At 53.4% G+C, this 19,977-nt stretch overlaps 8 protein-coding genes across 8 annotated transcripts; 6 read left to right on the forward strand and 2 right to left on the reverse strand.

Moving 5' to 3' along the window:
- Positions 1 to 312: 312 nt before the first annotated feature.
- CCM_05929 (uncharacterized protein) lies at positions 313 to 1,113 on the forward strand (the record flags this gene model as incomplete). The annotated part of the gene is made up of 4 exons (XM_006671073.1): positions 313 to 317; positions 393 to 432; positions 453 to 500; positions 1,048 to 1,113. The coding sequence occupies 4 exons, from the start codon at positions 313 to 315 to the stop codon at positions 1,111 to 1,113; spliced, it is 159 nt and encodes a 52-aa protein (XP_006671136.1).
- A 685-nt stretch (positions 1,114 to 1,798) lies between these two features.
- Positions 1,799 to 2,724, forward strand: CCM_05930 (uncharacterized protein; the record flags this gene model as incomplete). The annotated part of the gene is made up of 3 exons (XM_006671074.1): positions 1,799 to 2,193; positions 2,250 to 2,312; positions 2,385 to 2,724. 3 exons carry the CDS (start codon positions 1,799 to 1,801, stop codon positions 2,722 to 2,724), a joined length of 798 nt encoding a protein of 265 aa, XP_006671137.1.
- Positions 2,725 to 3,791: 1,067 nt separating this feature from the next.
- On the forward strand, positions 3,792 to 4,232 carry CCM_05931 (uncharacterized protein; the record flags this gene model as incomplete). The annotated part of the gene is made up of 1 exon (XM_006671075.1): positions 3,792 to 4,232. One exon carries the CDS (start codon positions 3,792 to 3,794, stop codon positions 4,230 to 4,232), a length of 441 nt encoding a protein of 146 aa, XP_006671138.1.
- Positions 4,233 to 4,526: 294 nt separating this feature from the next.
- CCM_05932 (uncharacterized protein) lies at positions 4,527 to 5,746 on the reverse strand (the record flags this gene model as incomplete). Its single annotated transcript, XM_006671076.1, has 3 exons — positions 4,527 to 4,659; positions 4,714 to 5,001; positions 5,085 to 5,746. 3 exons carry the CDS (start codon positions 5,744 to 5,746, stop codon positions 4,527 to 4,529), a joined length of 1,083 nt encoding a protein of 360 aa, XP_006671139.1.
- Positions 5,747 to 6,348: 602 nt separating this feature from the next.
- On the forward strand, positions 6,349 to 9,055 carry CCM_05933 (peptidase (PNG1); the record flags this gene model as incomplete). Its single annotated transcript, XM_006671077.1, has 2 exons — positions 6,349 to 8,209; positions 8,688 to 9,055. 2 exons carry the CDS (start codon positions 6,349 to 6,351, stop codon positions 9,053 to 9,055), a joined length of 2,229 nt encoding a protein of 742 aa, XP_006671140.1.
- An 857-nt stretch (positions 9,056 to 9,912) lies between these two features.
- On the forward strand, positions 9,913 to 12,495 carry CCM_05934 (anaphase-promoting complex subunit ApcB, putative; the record flags this gene model as incomplete). The annotated part of the gene is made up of 1 exon (XM_006671078.1): positions 9,913 to 12,495. One exon carries the CDS (start codon positions 9,913 to 9,915, stop codon positions 12,493 to 12,495), a length of 2,583 nt encoding a protein of 860 aa, XP_006671141.1.
- A 32-nt stretch (positions 12,496 to 12,527) lies between these two features.
- CCM_05935 (uncharacterized protein) lies at positions 12,528 to 14,904 on the reverse strand (the record flags this gene model as incomplete). Its single annotated transcript, XM_006671079.1, has 6 exons — positions 12,528 to 12,598; positions 12,732 to 12,801; positions 13,401 to 13,442; positions 13,961 to 14,069; positions 14,667 to 14,779; positions 14,863 to 14,904. The coding sequence occupies 6 exons, from the start codon at positions 14,902 to 14,904 to the stop codon at positions 12,528 to 12,530; spliced, it is 447 nt and encodes a 148-aa protein (XP_006671142.1).
- A 2,822-nt stretch (positions 14,905 to 17,726) lies between these two features.
- On the forward strand, positions 17,727 to 19,797 carry CCM_05936 (Zinc finger domain-containing protein, C3HC4 RING-type; the record flags this gene model as incomplete). The annotated part of the gene is made up of 3 exons (XM_006671080.1): positions 17,727 to 18,441; positions 18,585 to 18,920; positions 18,971 to 19,797. The coding sequence occupies 3 exons, from the start codon at positions 17,727 to 17,729 to the stop codon at positions 19,795 to 19,797; spliced, it is 1,878 nt and encodes a 625-aa protein (XP_006671143.1).
- Positions 19,798 to 19,977: the final 180 nt, after the last annotated feature.

A 19,977-nucleotide genomic window follows, 5' to 3' on the forward strand; every position in this document is an offset into this window, starting at 1 on the left:
CCAAGGAACAACCACTTCGCACTTCTTCTTGCCTCTTGCGGCCGCACTACGCAGAGAAAATGCAGCCACAAAAGAAAACTAATACAGTTTCCCCTCGACGAATGAGAACAGGAACCACCCAACGGCTCCGGGGGTGGCGCCAGCAACTTTGCCAGGGGGGGCTTGGCTGGCTGTTGCTTCTGTCCGGTTCAATTCCCAACTTGATGGCCCTTTTTTTTTTTTTTTTTTTTTGCTTCTGTCCGTTATTACACCAGCCCAGTGCAAATTTACTGCTTTGAGGGAGGGCTTGTGGACCGCGCCATTCCCCGCACAATGCCGTGTCTGCCAACAGGTAATCCGTAATAGCAGAGCTGACTCTTCTTCCACCCCCCCCCCTCCCCCTCATTGGGCAGGCGAATTGGGATTGGCACCTTTGTCAGAGACGGAAGAGGAGTCTGTAGCCCGCTTCTCAGGATTGTGCCGAGCTCATGTCGAGCCTCGAGGTCAGCGGCCCTGACGCTGTCTGTCCCTGTCCATCAGTTCGGCTCCTCCCCAACCCAATCGCACCAACATTAGTTTAGTTACCCAGCACTTGCTAATAACCGGCGGATGACAACCCCCGCTGGGCCTTTCCTAGTCTTGTTTCCTGAACAAGATGACATGCTAGTCGGACGACACAGGAGTTTCTGCCGCCCACCCCTCTCTCTTCCACCTCTCAGGCTCGTCGGCTCATACGCCCCCCCTCTCCTGATCAAGGTGCGCGACACACCTCCTCCGCCATGGACCAAGTTCTTTTTACTCGTCTCCCCCCCACATACGGACTACTCATCAGGCTCAGGCTGGCAGGTCGAAATGGGGTTCCATGTTGCCACGCCCGCCCCAGTTCCTTGTGAGTTGCGCGATGCAATCTCGACTCTAATCATCCTATTACAACCTGGGATGATGATGCCAACTCGACAAAAAAACACTCCATATAAGTTGGCTCAGGTCTTGCCGACTGCCGGTGCTCCATGTCGCTTCACCTGCCTTCCCCCCCCCCAGGCCAATCATCCATCCGCATACGTACAGTCCTCCATATACGGCGCCTTTTTTCCTCTTTTATCCTGCAAGACGACCGGCTCCCCGGAAAACTAAGACGGAAGATCTTCAGTAGTATAGCCCTGTATGTGGTGCCGTCACCACTCTTCTGCGAAGTGATTCGAGACTTCCTCTGAGAGAGACCCTTGGGACGAGGCGACCTGCCCCCTCGAGCGCGCCGCCCCGAGTATTTGCTGCCATTCACCTTGTTGGGAGCCCATGCGCACCTCTGCAAAACGTGCCGCACTTCCCAGCGTACGTACATACATACACCCCGCGGAGCCTTCCCCATTTGCACTCAGGCCGACCTTGAGTCCAACCACGCCGGGGCCTTGAACGCTGTTGGACACTCGACAGCAAGGTCAATTCTACCTCTCTCAAGACGACAGATAGTAGAGCAAAAAAGAAAGAAAACACCCTCCTTGTATAGCTTTCTGCCTCAGATTCAGTCTCTGCCCACTTCATCATGAGGCGAGTTAGCCCACACCCATCCTGCTGCTGCCCCCCCCCCAGCCCCCAGTGCTAACCAGGCTACAGCGCCATAGCCTTGTCATTGGATCCCAGTTCGATGATTGGAAGCAAAAGTGGCTTGTCCTGGCAAGGTAGGTGGGAAATGGCGCGCTCCTCGACTTAAATATTGCCACGAGTAGCGGCCTTTTTCCCTTGCTAACGGCTCGGCCTACTGCGACGACCAGATCCTCGCTCCAACCACCACCTCCACCTCCACCACCACCACGACATCATGTTTGGACATGATTTCAACGTCGAGGGCCAGACGAGCGACGGCGGTCCCATGTCTCCTATCAGCACAAAGTCGTCGGCATCGAGCAGCTGTCTTTCGTTTACGCAAGATCACCACAGCCTCAAGCGCCAGCAGGACCGTCTTCGTAGAGACTCCCGCCTCACTGCGAGGCGCCGCTGCAGCAGCAGCAGCTCTTCGTTTGCCGACGCGGCCATGATGAGCCCGACCGATGCCATTGGCAATATCGGACTCTCCATCTACACCCCGACAGCGCACACGGCCGTGCCGTTGATGGCGGACTCGCCGCAGCTCATGCCGGCATCGTCCTACCTGCCCGCTTACAGCCCCACGTCGGAGCACTCGCACGAGTACTCGCTATCGTACCAACATCCTCTGTATGCCCTCAGGAACGGAACATGCGATTCTGCGTAGCTAATCTCTTGGAAAACAGCCCGCACTCATACAACGTCCACATGGGGTACCCAAACGGATACCTCGGCGCAAGCGACTTTGGGTGCGTTCCCTCTGCCCCTCTGCCGACAGAAAACCCGTCAAAAAAAACGTGCTACTAATACCTGCCAAACAGCTTGAGGACCAGCCACCAACCGTTGCCCTCGCTGCATCATATGTACGAGAGCAGCTTGATGTACCACATGCCGCCAAGCCCTGTCGGCACGCCGCAGGACGTCTCGCCCTCTGGCGTTGCCTCGAGCAGGCCCAAGCCTCGCTGCTGGGACCACGGGTGCAACGGGCGGCAGTTTTCCACCTTTAGCAACCTGTTGCGCCACCAGCGCGAGAAGTCGGGCCAGGCCGCCAAAGCGACGTGTCCCAATTGCGGCGCCGAATTCACGAGGACCACGGCGCGAAATGGGCATATGCTGCACGACAAGTGCAAGCGAAAACCGAGTGGAAGCAGCAGTGCTTGACCTGCCGGAGTCGGGTCATGTTGCCAGAGGTAGGACCTATGTGACATGAGAACCAACCCACGTATATTTCAACACACGTACATATGGAGCGGAATAGAAGGTTGGGGCGGTACATTGTCGTGGTCATTTTGTACCCAGATACCCCCTCCCAACCTGTATTATATAGTGTTTTTATTTTCTCCGGTTTTGTTTATGAATCCGCAATGGAGTTTGAACCTTGGGACTTTATTCTTTTGGGGAGGGTTCGGGTACTTGTTGGCTTGAATTTCTTGGGAAAGTGCTTGGCCTGAACATGGGCGTTGGCCGCGGCCGTCGGTTGTATAAAGCAGAAGTCGGGGCGAGATGCGCGGGAAATTATACGGCGTCCGAGACTTTTTTCGTTTATACGTCCGTGGCAATTGAACCTATCGAGACTCGAGCCCTCGTTTCGAAGTGTATATAGAGATGAATGTAAGACAAACGCCGGACTTGCTGTATTATGTAATGCTCTGGGCTTGTTCCATGTGGCTTTTTATATATTGTACACGACTAACTAGGTAGGGAGGAGCCACGATTTTGCAACCTAGTTAAACCCGCGGCAAATTCCCGTCCGGTGCGATCCAGGCGATTTTATTCTTCCGTCAAAAACGATCATGGCTCCGGCCATTTTTCCCACCTATGAGCGAACAGCATCCGGTGAAACAGGCGTATGCGCTTACGGGCGCTAGGCGTTGCGGTGCCTAATTTTACCGGGCCTGGGAACCTGTTCCTGGGGCCGTGGTTGTGTCAGCCGTTTGCCGTTGGAGGAAATCTTGTCCATGGGAGAGACGCACGGGCAACGATTGAGAGACACAGCATGGGGCCTCACTGTCCATAACCAGACGGATCAGCCTTCCTGATGTGAGATTTTAGCAGCAATCGCGGCAATGCTGTTTCCGCCGAGTCAGGCGAAGGTGGAAGAGAAACGACTATAAAAGCAGAGGACGGTTCCCTCGTCGAGAGTGATATATCCTGGCCTTGCCATTGCAATCGATCAAGCTACTCCTCTATATACCCTGAACAAAAAAAAAACCAACCCCTCTTCAAAAATGCATCTGTCGCTCTCCCTCATCGTCGCGGGCCTGGCCCTGGGCACGTCTGCCGCCGCGGTTGCGGAGCGCAGCATCACGTCGGGCACCAACGACGGGTCCATTTTCCAGTTTGGCGACGCGGCGCGCTGCCGCAAGATCCTGTACGACTCGGGGGCGTGCGGCCTGAGCACGTACTTCAAGGGCAAGGTGCCAGCCGGCGCGGCCCTGGTCGCAGTGCCCTCGCGCGTCTTCGACAAGTTTGGCCAGGCCCAGCACAACAAGCTCTGCGCCAAGACCGTCACCATGACCTACAAGGGCGTGACGCGCAAGGTCATTGTCGCCGACCAGAACACGAGCGACGAGCAGTCGTTCGACATGTGCCTGGATGACTGGAAGGCGTTTGGCGGCAAGGACGGTGATGGTACCCTCCGCCGGGGCGTCAAGTGGTCCATCGACTGAGGGGTTCCTAGGGTTCCTGTGTCGGCACTATGCATCTATGTATATATTGCCAAAGAAGTTGGATAAAGAAGAGGAATGACTTGGTCAGGGAAGAAACGACACGGAAAGTGAACTTTAATTATTCAGTCATTCAATCATTCAGTCAATCAAGTCAATCATAATGTGTACCAGTGGTACTTGTCCCCCGAACATGGTTGGTATATCTTCTTCATTCATGTGCTTGCGCGCTGCTTCCAGAATCCCATTTGAACAATGAGTCATGGTAAGAATGACAGCAGAGGCTTCCCCCCAAAGTCACCGGCTCTGAGGCGCTGATGCCTCTAGAGCTTTGAAGGAGGCGTACACTTGCAGCCCCCCTTCGATACTTTGAATCAAGCCGAATACTATCGTGAGGATCAAGACAAGGACAGCAACCCAAAATGTATACCTAGCGTAGACCGTTATTGACGGCACCCAGAGGTCAAGGCGCAATCAGACATACCACTGGACACCATTGCGTCGGTCGTACCACCACTGGGACAGTGACTGGGGCTGTGCCTCGTCAAAGACTTGCTTCAGCATGAGCAACCGGTCCCGCCAAAACGGAAACTTTTCAATCTGGCGATCATCCGTTTTCAGTCTCCGATAGCGACTGGCGCGCTTGTCGAGATCTGGATAGTTGGCCTGTCTCGTGAACCATGTGCGCGTGGCCGGGTCGGAGGAGGGGATGAGTAGGGCGAGCGTGCGCAGCGTCTCGTCTGCGAGGCCGCACGGCAAGAGGCAGTTTGGGCTGCTCGAGGTATCCGTCAGTCAGATTGAGGTTGTTTTTGCCTGGCTGGCTGACGGCCCCAAAGGGCAGCCAAACTTTTTTACCTATGCTTTTGAACTTCCAGAAACGAGGCGTGGTGGAAGACGTGGACGCGGCGATCGTCGTCGGTCAGGCGCAGGTGGTCGAGCATGTTGTCGGTCCAGACGACCTGGAGCCCGGCGATGCGCATGAGGTTGTGTGCGGTGAAGATCTTTTCCAGCTTGACGACGCTGTCGGTCCTCGTCTCGGCGGCGGCGGCGTCGGCGCCAAAGAAGTCGTGGAGGAGCGTCTGCAGCGAGGCGCCGTTGTTCCAGTTCAGCCAGCGGCGGCCGGAGAAGCCGTACGGGTAGGTGCAAAAGTTCATCATGAGCAGCACGCTCGCGGCGAGGTCGATGGAGTTGTCGAGGATCTCGTCCTCGTTGGTGTGGAAGGCGGTGAGGCGGGCGCGCAAATGGTCCTTGACGGCGCGGCGCTCCTGGCCGCTTCGCAGCATGCGCACGCATTCAATCACGTCGTGGTGCGTCCGCGTGGCAATGTGCTTGCCGCCGCCGTGCAGCGCCTTGGCGCACTCGCTTTGGTAAAAGTTCCAGTACCGGTTCAGGTTGATGTCGGCCAGGTCCAGCTGCGCGCCCTCGCAGTCCCAGAATGCGTCCTCGAGTGCTGCTTTTGTCGAATCGGCAATCGTGGCGCCCAAGACGCTCGTGTTGACAAAAGTCTGGACGCTCATGTTGACCAGACAGTTCAAGACTGACGACTGGAATGGTCAGCCAAGCGGCGGCAAGGTCAATACGTCGGTATTTATCGCTTTTTTCCATTTGTGAAGAATGTGCCTGAGAAGAAAATGCGTCAGCCACAGTGGCAGCCCAACACGGCGCCATCAGGACGATAGAGGCGGGCCGGCCCTTGTACGCTAGGCCTTGTACGCTAGGCTCCCTTGACAAGGATCCAGGGCTTAACGCTTATTGCTTATTGGTAACAGCCTTTATACCTAGATACTGAAAGAAGAGGCTAACTTAGAAAAAGTAAAAAATAAAAAGTGTATGGTGAAGCAAGCATTTTGCCTGTCACGCTTCCCTTCTGACCTGAGCGTCTAAGTCAGCTACCTACCTAGGTATACCCTGGATCAATCAGCAGGCACGACTCTCACACACCCCAACGGTGGTGGTCTTGGAACATACAGCGCACTAAGTTCTGTAATCCTTTTCTGTAGATGCCGCGCCACAACTCTTCGTCAGCATGCATACGACCACATCTCTGCGCAGCCTAGCTCAAAGCTTTCCCGCTCAGCCCAGCAGTTCTTGCAAGGCCATCAATACTCAAGCCTCCATCATGAGCACTACCACAGCCGCCCCCGGAAACCTTGTCCGCGAGGGAACTCTGAATGCCCTGCGAGCCCTCACCTCACGGGGCTCAACCTGGCCCGAGCCTACGCTCTCCGTCGGGCGCAAGATCGGCAAATTCGGGGGCAAGGAGCTATGCTGGGAGGCTGTCGGCCCTGCGCGGGAGTCCTTTGTCAAGATTTCACCACGGATCAAAGAGCATCTCGAAAATGGCGTGGAAGCTGTATCATCGTGGGTGACCTGGTCCATGTACATGATTGGCAAATCTCCCGAGCTTGCTTGCCCAACCATCGTCTTCTGCTGCGAAGTCCCAGCACATCGCAAGCTAGTGCGAGACGTCATTAAAGACAGTGGCCTCCTGGATAAATACCCCGGCATCAAGACTGGTCATACGTCCCGACCGCCGGATTTCAACCAACTCGTTCAGATGGCTGACGTCGGCGCTCGGCCGGCATTGGATCTCGTCATCAAGGGACTCGTCGTACCTGATAGCAACGCCTGCGGTATGGAACTCGTCATTCATGCAGAGTCCCAGGATTTCTTTGCAAGCAGAGCCGCGACAGTTGGTGGCGTTGTTCAGCTTGGCGAACGCTTCTTCTACTTGACGGCTGAGCATGCATTTCGTGTTGCCAGCCAACAAGATCCATATGGCGAGTCTTCTTACTCAGACACCGATAGCGATTTCTCCATCGACCAAGACGTAATCAGTCACGGTACCGATGATGACTTGGAACTCGATTGCGCAGCAATGAGCAAGGTCGACATTTGCGACGACAACGATAGTCTGCAGGGGAGCGAACCCTTCATTGTCGCTCCAACCCTTATCGAATTCAGGAGACAGAAGCAAACGGTCCTGAGAGAAACTGTTCGGCTTTCCTCCGTTTCGATATCTTCGCGAGCTGACCTCGCAACCAATCTTGACTACAATCTGATCGAGGTCTCTGAGGCCAGTCACCAAGTTCCGAATTCGATCAATCACGGCGGAAGAACTCTGACCGTTCGGAACATAGTTGTCGATGGTCCCAAAGATGTAAGAATCTTGGCCATCACATCTAGAGGTATCCTGAGTGGGAGACTCTCTGGTACAAGCATGTACACAAGCCTACCCACTGCAAACACATATCAGGAAGTTTACTATGTCACCCTTGACTGTCCTCTCGAAATCGGAGACTGTGGTGCCTGGATAATCCACGCCAGCACCGGGGATCTATTTGGCCACATCGTTGCCGGCTCTCCAGAGACGGGTGCGGCCATGATCATACCAGCTGCGTTCATATTCAACGATCTGGAAGACCGAACCCAACTCCGCCCAAGGCTGCCCATGGCGACCATCCAGTCATCGCCAGAGTACATGGGGGATAAAGAACACCAAACCAAGGAAAAGGAATATAGTTTGCCACCTGCACAACTAACTCAGTACGATATAGAATGGACCAAAAATACTGCTGCACAATTCGTCGACTTGATGCGACAAAAGCACAAGCAAAATATTCGCAACAGAGTCAAGAAATCTGCTGTGGTTGTACAAGGCGCGTCCATGGCAGAATCACCTCCGTCGTATGATCAGAGTACCAAAGATGCAACTCTTCGCGGACGATTTAGAACAAGGTTTCCACTCATTCCAGAGCCGCCGGCGGAAGGAGACAAGGACGCACAGAAATTTCGCAACCTTCTTATGAGTCTCTCCTACGTGCCTTTATCGTACGAAAACGATGAGTTGCTAGAGTTGGCTCGGGTTACGATGCCGTTGGAAGAGATATCCGCAAAAGCGGCGCTGAGAGTGTCGACCTACGAAGAGAACAGCCAGGGATCCAGTGTTGAAAATCAGCCGCACTGGGACTTGACGGATTGTTCCATCATCGTCATGATGAATTGGTTCAAACATGAATACTTTACTTGGGTCAATAATCCGCCTTGCTCAGAGTGCCAGTCTGCCACAGTCCCAGAAGGGATGGGCACACCAACACCAGAGGAGTCGGCACTTGGGGCCCTCCGAGTTGAGCTTTACAGGTGTTCCAACTTGAGCTGCCAATCTTCTGAGAGATTTCCTCGCTACAAAGACACGAGAACCCTGATGCAAACAAGGAGAGGCCGCGTTGGAGAATGGGTAAACTGCTTTGGTCTGTTTTGCAGGGCACTCGGGGCGAGAGTTCGCTGGGTCTGGACGGCAGCCGACCACGTCTTCATTGAAGTCTACTCGGCTAGCCAGAGCAGATGGGTACACGCCGACCCTTGCGAGGACGCCTTTGACCAACCCCGACTCTACAGCGACGGCAAGTCAGCCCTTTTTCCCGCGTGATTTGCTATTACTAACTAACGTCCGTGTAGGCTGGGGCAAGGCACTGACATATGTCATTGCATTTTCGGTTGATGGTGCCACAGACGTCACTCGGCGATACCTCCGCGCCGTGTCTCTTTTTAGAGAGCGCCCTCGAACCCGGTGCTCCGAGGAAGCGCTCGTATACATCCTGCGAGAGATCACGGCGATGCGAAGAACCTCGATGGAGGAGGACAAGGTAGCCCGGCTGAAGGAAGAGGACGCGCGTGAACAGCGGGAGCTCGCTGCCTACATGGTGGCAAGCATCACCAATGAGTTTGTCTCCAGTTTAGGCCTCGACGACGTAACGCAGGGTGATGAGAAGCGACGGGCAGAGGAGCTGGCAGACCGGGAGTATTCCCAGGCAAGGGAGGCGTGATTTCATGTGTGATGGATTGGATGGATGGGTATATTTGAGACACGTCGTCAGCTTAAAGTTGGATCGATATACGAAATTGAACTAATTAAAATGAAACTTGTTTCCTTTGCTTTGGCGACAATAGCAACAAGCGCGAGGCTTTAGCAGCATTTGTCGTCGTGGAATGCTATTACGCTATGCCAGCGTGCAGCACGACTTAGCAGGAAAAAAGCCAAGGAAAAAAGTAAAACGTTTATATATTCTTACGCCTAGGTAATGTTCTTCTTTTAGCATAGAAAACGACTATAAACACAAGTAGAGAATACTCTATTTATACCAGGTTTATAAATAAAGGTAAAAGAGCAGAAAAAAAAAGCACAGTCTATTGTCAGATTATACACTATTATGCAAAAAGAAAGTTTCCGTTACCAAGTCGATGGAGGACAAAAAAGAGATCCGTCACCTGCAGGATTCGAACCTACGCACGCGAACGTAATGCCTTAGCAGGGCACCGCCTTAACCACTCGGCCAAAGTGACTTGGTTGGAAACGACGGATTTATTTCGCATTATAATCCCAAGCTAGGGCTTCAAAGAGTAGTGCTCGTCACTCCCTCTCGCTGCATTTTCATAGAGATCACACGACTCTATCACTAAAGCAGGTACGGCAGATGAAGAAGAAAAAGGGAGCGAGTCACTTGAAATTTCTACAGGAGAGTAAAAAAGCTTTCTACTATTATAGGTCTCTTGCTGTGATCTCCATTTAAATCACAACACCACCACACAACACGTGCACCCGCGACAGCAACCCGTCAACACCTCGAATCCCCGAATCCCCGAATCCGTACAAACAGACAAGTCTTCCAACAACGCCCGCACCATGCCAGCCTTGACGGTGCGCGCCCAGCGGCAAAGAATTTTCAAGGCCGTCTTTCACACCGATTTATCACTGCCCACGCCACTGCTATCCTCATCGGCACCCGGCGAACCGTTTGGCGGGCCACCGCTCGCCACCAATAACGCGTCGACGCGTGGCAGGCGCTCGGCCGGCAACGATGCCGGGCTGTCGGACCAAGTGAAATGGGACCGGGCCTGGCATCTGGTCACATCCCGTATTCAACTTCCCTCTTCCGTCGCCATCGAAGATTCCTTTGGCACGCTGCCGCCCCAGTCGCAGGACGGCGATTCAGGTTTCTATGAGGCACTGCCAATCGTGCTTGATCCAGCAACCAGTGTGCCCCGCGCAACGCACACTGAAGACATCCTGCTGTGGCACGCACGCCAAGTTCGGCAGCATTTTGTTCACCATGTCCTCCCGCTGCTTGCTGCCTGCGCCGGCCTCGCGGATACGTCGCAGATTGTGACGAGCACGGTGAATACCCTGGCCGCAGCCCACCGACAATATCTCAATGGCCTGCTGCTCATCGTAAGAGGTATCTCTGATGAAGCTGCTTTGGAGACGGCCACCAGCACCTTCAGGCGAGACTTGCATGCCGTCATTGGCAATTCATGGACCCAAGGTCTCATCAATGCCCTCAACCCTGCACTCGCGCGATTGCTGCGCACCATCTTGAGCATCGGGCGGCGCTTTGATGGCAGGCATGATTTTGAGGATCCCAACGCATCGACCGCCCGAAAAGAGCTATTGAGCCTTCTAGAGTCGTTGCAAAAGGTCGGTCTCGCCGGAGACAAGTTTCAGGTGCTGTTTGCAGAGTTGATGGATAGTTGCATGCACGAATTCATTCAGACAGCCTACGCCCGAGTCTGGGGCGCAATCGAGGTCAAGGACCCAAACACGGGATCGGTCCTGCCCGGCTGCATGGCGCACCTATGTGACTGGGTGGAAAACCAATATGGGCGACTGGCTGTGGAAGTCTTTGGCCAGCTCGGAGGCCAGGTGAAATGGGCCGATGTTGAGCAGTGGCGTGATATTGCCATAGGTCGTCTGGCAACGCTGCGAATACACGAGCTCTTTGACATTGTTCTGCACTGGCCCGAGACAAGAGGGGGCCTTGATGATTTGGGATACTCTGTTACAACACCCCAACGACGCCTGGCATTGACAGACACCTTCTCAGCCGCCCTACAGCATCGGCTGCTCCACCCAGGCCGGTCTACTCTGGAAATACTGCAGACATACATTTCCATGATTCGAACCTTTCACGCACTCGATCACTCAAAAGTGCTTCTTGATCGAGTAGTGCACGCCTTGCAGCTCTACCTTTGCCAAAGAGATGATGCGATACAAATTGTAGTTACGGGCCTCCTCGCAAATCCCGAAGGCATCAATGCTCTCGAGGCCAAAACGAAGCTTGTCGAGCTGGCCGTTATTATGAACGAAGCGTCTCAACTGCAAAGAATAGCGATTGATGAGGAGGATCTTGGATGGGACGACATGAACTGGGTCCCAGATCCCGTTGATGCCGGCGTAAACTACAAGCGCCCTAAGAACGAGGACGTCGTTGGCACGCTGATCAGTGCGCTTGGCTCGCAAGACATATTCATCAAGGAATTTCAGCACATTATAGCAGAGCGACTGTTGTCGAAACAGCCTGGCTTCCAGCAAGAGATTAAAGTTCTAGGACTGTTGAAGAAGAGGTTTGGCGAGCACGCGCTGCAAAACTGTGACGTTATGGTCAAAGATATTCACGATTCCAGGCGGGTCGACGCCGTGTTGCGACGCAAAATCCGCAGTGCGCAACAGCCCGGCGCTCCAGGTCTATCATACCACTCCAAGATCTTATCACGTCTGTTCTGGCCTAGTCTGACAAAGGAGACGTTCAAGGTTCCTCGGCCTGTCGCAGAAATCCAAGCACAATACGAGGCTGGTTTTGAGCAACTCAAATCATCTCGGAAGCTTGGATGGCTAGATAACCTGGGCACGGCGACAGTGAGTCTCGAGCTCGAGGACCGCACCGTCGAGCTCGAATGCAAGACGTATGAAGCTGCAGTGATTTTCGAGTTTCAAGGCGACGGAACGCAGAGCGACACGGGCGCACAGCAGCGCACTTTTGAAGAGATTTGGCAGAGCTTGTTGATGGATGAGGATGCCCTCGAACTTGCGCTTCGGTTCTGGATGACGAAGAAGGTTCTCAAGAATGTCGGTAATCGGACGTACGTGGTTCTGGAACGCTTGGATTCTGAAGCAGCCGTAGCCGATGCTCATGACGATGGCTCCGTCGACGAGGGCATAGAGATCTCTGGCAGTGTCTCCCCGAAGAAAGCCAAGGTCATGGATGCGAAGGAAGCAGAGCGGCGCACTATTTATTGGCAGTTCATCCTTGGTATGCTGACAAACTCGGCACCAGCCATGCCACTCAGCCAAATTGCCATGATGATGAAGATGCTCATCGCGGACGGATGCCACTGGAGCACCGAAGAGCTGCAAGAGTTCTTGGAAGAAAGAATTATGGCTGGGGAGCTAGAACTGGCCGGTGGCAAATATCGGTTACCCAAGAAGTGAGGCAGGCACCCAAGGCAGCGAGGACAGCTGCGTCACGTCGACTGTTCGCTCACCTCGTCGTCCTCGGTGGTGCGAGACCGAGACCCCTTGCCGGTGATGCTCACTGTGCAACATGGAATGGTGATGCGCTGCGCGACATCAGCCGCGAATATTACGGTCCGGTTTGTGTGAAATACACACTGAGTGTACGAGAAGCCTTGTTGGAATGATGTGGTGCACAAGAAAATATCATTTACCCCAATCATGAATGACCATGAGTGCTTCGCAGATGTCGACCTGCCTTGATTGGATGTATAAAGAAGGCATCTGACAAGGTCCGTGTCATGGCACAAAGGAGTCGTCAACGTTGAAAGGATCAGCGGCAATTCGGCTTGGCGCCGAGGAGGAACGGGTTGAAGCAACGATTTATATCAGCGGGAAGAGCGAGTCTTTTGGTTGCACAGTGTACTACATGGAGCTGTTGTGAGTCTTCCATTTGGTACGTGTCATGTTCCATGCGGCCTTGTGCGGATGATTGGTTTTGCGGGTTTACTGTTTTGGCCCTTTTTCGCGGCGCCGAGCGGCCGCCGGTGCGACACCGGTGCGGCCCCCCGAGATTCCACGTGTAACAGTGCGGGAGCCGAGTTGGGTAACCAATGGAGTCGTGACATGGGAACATGGCAGCTTGGGTCCAGAGAATCAATATTGTATGCCGAGTCATAGGCTTGAGTGGTACGTTTGTACAAGTGAGAGGGGGACGGCATGGTTGCTTGTCATGGTCAAAGGTCAAAGTGCATCATCGTAGCTGAGCATTGCTAAAATTGGACCTGCTGTGCCGGAGTTGCATGTTGATGTTACGTGATGGATTGCATCTCGCCAGGATGGTGCCAAGTGATAGGTTACTGCACATGACGAAGCACACATACGGAGTACTCAATCACAACTGGGTACTGTCTTGCTTCGTGTAGCTATTCGTGTAGCTATATTGAGAGAAATTCATATAGTACAGCTCATTCATCACTTTTGCGGGCTGGGCAATTCTGTCATGTCACTGTCAACCAGAGCACGACGAGTAATTTGACAATGCTCTGCAGCTAGCGCCCCCCTTTCCTCCCTCCAAAAAAAATGGCAACACCTACACAATGTGTAGAGGGGGGAAATTGCGTGCACGTCGGACAAATGCAGGACTTTTCTGTGGCAAGTCGGTAATACCACCAAGGCCAAAGGGGGGGGGAGAGACCACCAGCTGCTGTTTCGCCGACGGGCGGCTAACTTTCTGGTGTGACGATTCAGTTTACCAGTACGCGGTAGGACAGGGCTGTTTTTCCGAAGAAAAAAAAAAACCCGCCAACTCGGAAACATGTCACATTTGAGTGAGAGAGCGATGAAAACGACGGAGGCTGGCGGATACCTGGTCAGCTGAAAAGAAAGAAAAGAAAAAACCTTGGTTGTATCGCCGTGGCATAACGCCCAGCTGTGCACGCACATGACGCTGTTTTTTTTTTGGCCCGCTGGGCAGTTGCCTACGAGCCGTATTGGCAAGGTGCTTCGACGAAACCTGGGCCGAGAGCCTTGTTATGCGAGTCGTGATGATTCTGTAATGGAAAACTGGTTGTTCGGCTGGCTGAGAGGGACGTTGCTACGTAAGCTGACGTTTCTTGGAGTTTGAGAACGAGTTTGCAGAAAAGACGAATAATTGAAAGAGGTTGCTGGCCGTCGCCGTGCCCATTGTCGCGGCGGCAGGCTCCGACGACAAAAGGTCAGCAGCCGATGGTGCTGCGGCCTGGCCTTGTTAGCGTCTACCTGATGGTAGGATAGCAGGCTTTCATCTCAATTCGAGCTGGGGCAACTAATAATAGTTATTCGACTGTATTATCAACATTATGAACTTGCGGAGAAACTAAGATGGAACAACCCGTTCGGTCAAGCCCCCCCCCCGGTCGACTCTGTCGTTGAAACGCCCGCAGCAACCAGTGAGAGTCGAGGAAAGACGAGCGGCTAGACGGGTTCGCTCCAGATGAGATTGTGCACCGCCGTTGCTCTCCACCGTAACTACGTAAAGGAGATGCGCAGTAACTAACCAGTAAAACGGTTGGGCAAAGGGGAAAGTGGCATTGCAGGTTGTGGATGGGGAATTTTCTTGTGTGCCGAGTTAGGCTGGGGGGGGCAAAGATGAGGTGAGGATGAGGCACTGAATGACAGACATCGACTCAAAACTCATCGACACGAGTTGCCAGGTGCTGGCACGCGTTTGCGTGGAATAGTCTTTGTTGCTCCAACATCCTCTTCTCATGGGCGCCAATTCCTCTTGTTAGTGATTCGAGTGAATAGGCAGATATTCAGTAGTTACCAATAATAGGTAACTAGGTCCGAAGACGCCGAGCACACATTGGGCAACAGCTTCAGCCCAAGAGGCGAAAGACGGAACATGCCGCAACTGCCGACACACGTAGGCTCGGCCGGTTTCGAGTTCGGCAGGAGGGGAGACACTATCGGTGAACCAACAACGGCGGGGAAAAGCAAAAGAAGACGTCAAAGTACACATGTGTGCAAGGAAAACGAAAAAGCAAAAAAAAAAAAGGTGCACTGTTCGCTGTTATTAGTTGGGTGCAACTTGATACTACCTAACTATGGTGACATGGATTCCGTGCGACATGTCCTTTTTTGGCGCCAGACACCAGGCTGCAAGCAAAGCTAAAACTACCTACGTATGTAGTTACCAGTAAATCTCCCTTTGGCACATCCCTGTAAAAGCCGATACGTATGTAGGACCACCTTCCAGGTCGGAACCCCTCTTTGGAATCGTCTTCATCGCCCATCTCGTACGTTCGCAACAACCTTCCACCAACCCCCCTGCGACACGCTTTGTGTTTGGTCGCCCTTTCTTTTTGAACGGGACAAGTTCAGGCTCGGCCTTGACTGGTGGCGAGACAAGCAGAAAGCCGGCCACCCACCCCAATCGCCTTCTCTGCGCCAACCCCCCCTCCCTCACTTTATCGTTGCGAGGTCATAAATTCGCTCTCCTGACCGGTCATCACCTGCACCAGTCAAAGGCATTGGCTGACGACCTGCTAACGATTCAAGCTCAACCCGTCACATCTCCCACCCTCGCATCCCCGCATCTGGGCCGCCCATTCACCACACTACTACTGGTCATCGCAAGCCACACGTTCCCTCGTCCACTAGTTATCCTCCTTGCGGCATCCCAACCGAATGAATCAGCAGCCGCAGGCTTGGCCGTGTCTGTCTCTCCTCCCGCTGCTGCAGGCTGCTAATTAGTTTGGGTACTAAACATAGTTAGCTTTCGTCGGCATCCACATGCGCCTGGTGGTGACAACATTCGCGCGCTCCTACGCCACCAAAGTTAACATTTAGTTTGCTTCTTGATAGCGTAATTCATCCATAGCTGGCCTCTCTCAACTGTGGCCGATGCCAGGTCGAAGGCCGGCCCAGGCGCGCCCGTCTCATCCATGCCTGACTGAGCGCCCGCCCCGCGCTGGCATATCAGCCATCTATTGCCAGGGTTCGTTTTTGAACTTTGCATTTTCCTTTTTTTTTTTTTTTCCCTTTTAGTTGGCCCCAAGTTCCCTCTGCCTTTCCCCTCACATTATCCTGCTCTTAGCCGTCTTTTATTAGCAACGCCCTCGCCATCTGTCCTCTCCTGTGGCTTTGAATCAAATACGGCTTTTTGGAACGCCGGTATCACCAGCATCTTACATGTACTTTTATTGTACAAGTCACTACCACGCGCACACAGGCACAGAGACATAATAATACAAGCACATACACAGCAACAGCCAAGTTTCGACTGCACACGGGACACCATCGGACAAGTGCTCCCAAAGCTCCAGCACACATACACTTTGCCAAAGTCCCATACATACTTATCCACCTGCATGTCCAGACGCAGCTTGCTTCCTCTGTTTCGTCACCACCGATTTTCCCTCGCAAAGCCTGGTCCAATACCGTCGCCGTAGCTCGGCGTAGAGACACCAGCTCCGTTGGCCCTTTGAGCTCTCACGAGTCGAGAAAAAGAGAGCTAGCTAGCTGCTCACAAGTCTGCTCCAGGAAAAGGAAGAAGAACGGAAGAAGAAAAGGCCGAAAAAAAGAGCCCTGCCTCACTCGCAGCTTTTATGAAGACGCCCTTTGCATCGCCCTTTGCCCGCCGCCGCTTTTCTGGCCCGCTAGATCGCTCCTCGTCTGTCCCCATTTGTTATTAGTCGTCAACTTCTCGACAGCCTTTGCCTTTGTTCGTTCCGCCTTTCGCCTGTTTCCTGGTACCTTGTCCTTGTCACAGGTGGCCCTCTGTCTTGCCGTTTTCCTCCATCCTGCTTCTGTCTTGGGTCTGGACTGGCGTGACTGTCACTCCTCAGCACTCACTTGTCGATTCCACATTTGTATCTGGCCCCATTGCCGTACATTTTTTCTGATTTGCCTCCCTTTTTTGCTTTCTTGCTTCCTACCTATCCAAAGTAGCCATTCTCAACCCTTTATCGGCCGCTCTCTCCTTCCCCGTCTGCTGCTGTGAGCGCTCCTCTGCCCGGCCCTGCTTACTTTCCTTCCAACGACCGCCACGGGCTCCGCCCACGACCAAACTGTTCGTGCCTCTTGCCTGCCTTGATTAGGTGCCCAAGTCTCGGTTGATTTTCCTTCGCTGCCGGATGGCTTCTCCCAACTCTCAAACACCCTTCGAGACATTTCGCTAGGCTTTCTGCTCGGGCCTACATCACCTGGCTATTCTTCCTGTTGCCGCCTAGTCACTCATTGCCCCGCACGCCACCAACTCCGAGCTATCCATCCTCCATCTCCGCGAGCAGCGCAAGGAAAGGCCATAATCTATCAGCATCGATCTCGAACTGCGTTTTGCCGACTTCTTTCTACAGCCGTATACGGCGCCGCCGAATTTGGGCGTCGTACAGCTATTGAACTTGGCTGAATCTATCCACGACAAACGCCTTGTCGCTGCAGATCGCCACTCCTCTTGGATTGCATCCACCTGACCACCTCCAAGCTTTCCTATCATATTTCCCGTGGCGTCGGGGCTCCCAGACGGCGAACCAAATATTTTAGGAAACAGACTTCTGGCCGACATTCTTATCTGAACATTCTTCCGCAAACGAACCCCATCGGGTCACTTATCAGGACCTACGCGCACATATCTGCGACGCCCAGTCTTCGTCGACCCAGTGTCGGATCGTCATCTTTCCTCAACAACATTCGCCGTACCGCTGGTAATATGAGTCATGGATGACATGGATTTCGCGACCCATGATAATACACCTGGACCGCCAGCTCACACGGCTGGCATGCCGCAGTCCTTCTGGGAATGGTCTCAATCACAACCCATGCCGCCACAATGGCCCCATCAACAACCTTTGTATCCTGCTCACGATCGTCCGGCCAATCCAGCATTCATCTCCTCTTATCCCACATCGCTTCAGAACGGGCCGTATACGCCCATCAGTGTCCCTAGCGCGCTACAAACCTCGGCCGACATAAATCAATACTACACGCCAGCTAGTACATGGGCCGCTGGCCCAGTTCCACATCACCCCGACCCTTATACAGCTCATTTGTTTGGGTCATCGCTTGTTCCCACTGATAATCAGATATACCAAGCTTCCAGAAGTCTAGCTGTCCCATCTGTTCTTCCCCGCCCACACGCTGGTTTTGCGCAGGAGCCCCCGGTGGCAAATAGGCAGTCAACAATCGGCTCAATGCATCCGCAGCTCAGATCAAGTTCCCACGTGAGCCAGCAGTTCGAAATTCCCATGACATACTATCCTGAAGCAGCTGCCCACTCTACGCATTGGCGACACAACAGCCAGCCAAATCCCAATTCACAACTGAACATTCAGAATCGAAGTCGGCCATCCCAAGCACATCGACAAACACATTCTACTTCTGGTATGTCCAAAAAGAATCCCAAATCTGCGGCTCACGACTATAAAGAAAGAGAACGAAGTTGTGAGCGAGAGAGGAAGCCGTGAAGCTGGCCAGCCGCTCGCCGTCCATTTTGCCCTATCAGAGACTTGCATCTGAACAAAATTTGACCGCGATTCTAAAGATAGATGATAGATGAAATTATTTTACTGACTTGACGATCACAGCTCTGAATCCAAACTTTGGCAACGACCGGAGCTCCCCAACCTTTTCCTTCTCCGAGCGAAGACGTCTTGAGCCTACACGTAGAGGACGGCCAGGTATTGCCAGATTCGCGGCCTCTGAAAGTCGCGGTGATGCTCTGAGACAGTCTGGTGTATCTCATGTTGCTCCCGGTCATCCCGGTCCTCGTCGCCAGGCTATCTTGCGTCATGCAGGCAACTATGAAGAAATTGAGAATGCGCGAGCCCAGCTGCCTCACACTACTTCGACGAATCCGCGGAAAGAGGCTTTACAGAACCTGCAGCCAGTCAAGGTGGACGACTTACCACAAGGTGACAGAAGTAGGTGAATCACATCCGGTATTGCATCAACTATTGGCTAATTATTGAAGCCTGTATGATTTGCTACAATGAATTCGACACACCGTCGCCCGAGGGCGTCAGTGAGAAGCCCCTCAGGCTTCCCAAATGCAAGCACGTATTCGGCAGCCATTGTATCCGCAAGTGGCTTATGAGCTCGGGCAGCTGTCCGTATTGTCGTGATAAGCTGCATTCCGAGCCAAAACTGTTACCATCTTCCACCCGGGCCTTTTTAGACATAATGAGGATCAGGGGTTGGACGACAGGATCGGGGATGGCGGAAGACTTCTACCGGCGAATCATGGCCGGTGAAGATATACGTCCCCTTGTCAATGTCAACCGTTCCGTGGCTGAGAGGCGACCTTTTCCAGATGACGACGAATATGACGACTTGTCTCGAAGGACTCGGCAGCGTCGGTCCAGTTCCTCGAGCGTTGAACCCGAGCTTTTGTCACCCGTACAGAGCTCAGAAAATTTACATGGACCGAGATATCGAACCGCGTTGAACTCATCTGGACCTGTATCGCCATCGCAAACGGGACCGGCACCACGTGCGTGGATGTTCATGGCTCCTGGATCGTCAGGCAGCATTGCGCAGAATACGCCGCTGCGATATCAGTCTCCGGCTCGTCCTGCGGCTCAGTCAACAGAAGTACACCCGCACAACTCGGCCACACCCCCGTCGGCAACACACCATACGTTCGCAGAAATCATGGGTCAGACCGCTAGCTCGCGTGCGATACCGAACCCGCTACAACACAGGACCCGAGCATCACATATGCAACACTTGGGTTCCAGCGATAATCCCATGGGACAATTCATAGAAGAAATGTATTTGAGTGGACAAGACTCATCTTGAGCCAAGTGGAGAACGATATCCTGGGGTTTTGAAAGCTCACGATATTGGATACAATTCATGGCTGGCTAGAAGTGCAGTCTCGAGGAACAAGGTTTTTACATCATGCAACCTCCCTTTTCTCCGGCCCCTGAATTGGGTGGCTAAACAGCGTTTTTATCTTCAGCATCATATTGGCGTTGT

The sequence above is a fragment of the Cordyceps militaris genome, assembly GCF_000225605.1.
Source record: "Cordyceps militaris CM01 unplaced genomic scaffold CCM_S00004, whole genome shotgun sequence".
In the NCBI taxonomy this organism is placed as follows: Eukaryota; Fungi; Ascomycota; class Sordariomycetes; order Hypocreales; family Cordycipitaceae; genus Cordyceps; species Cordyceps militaris.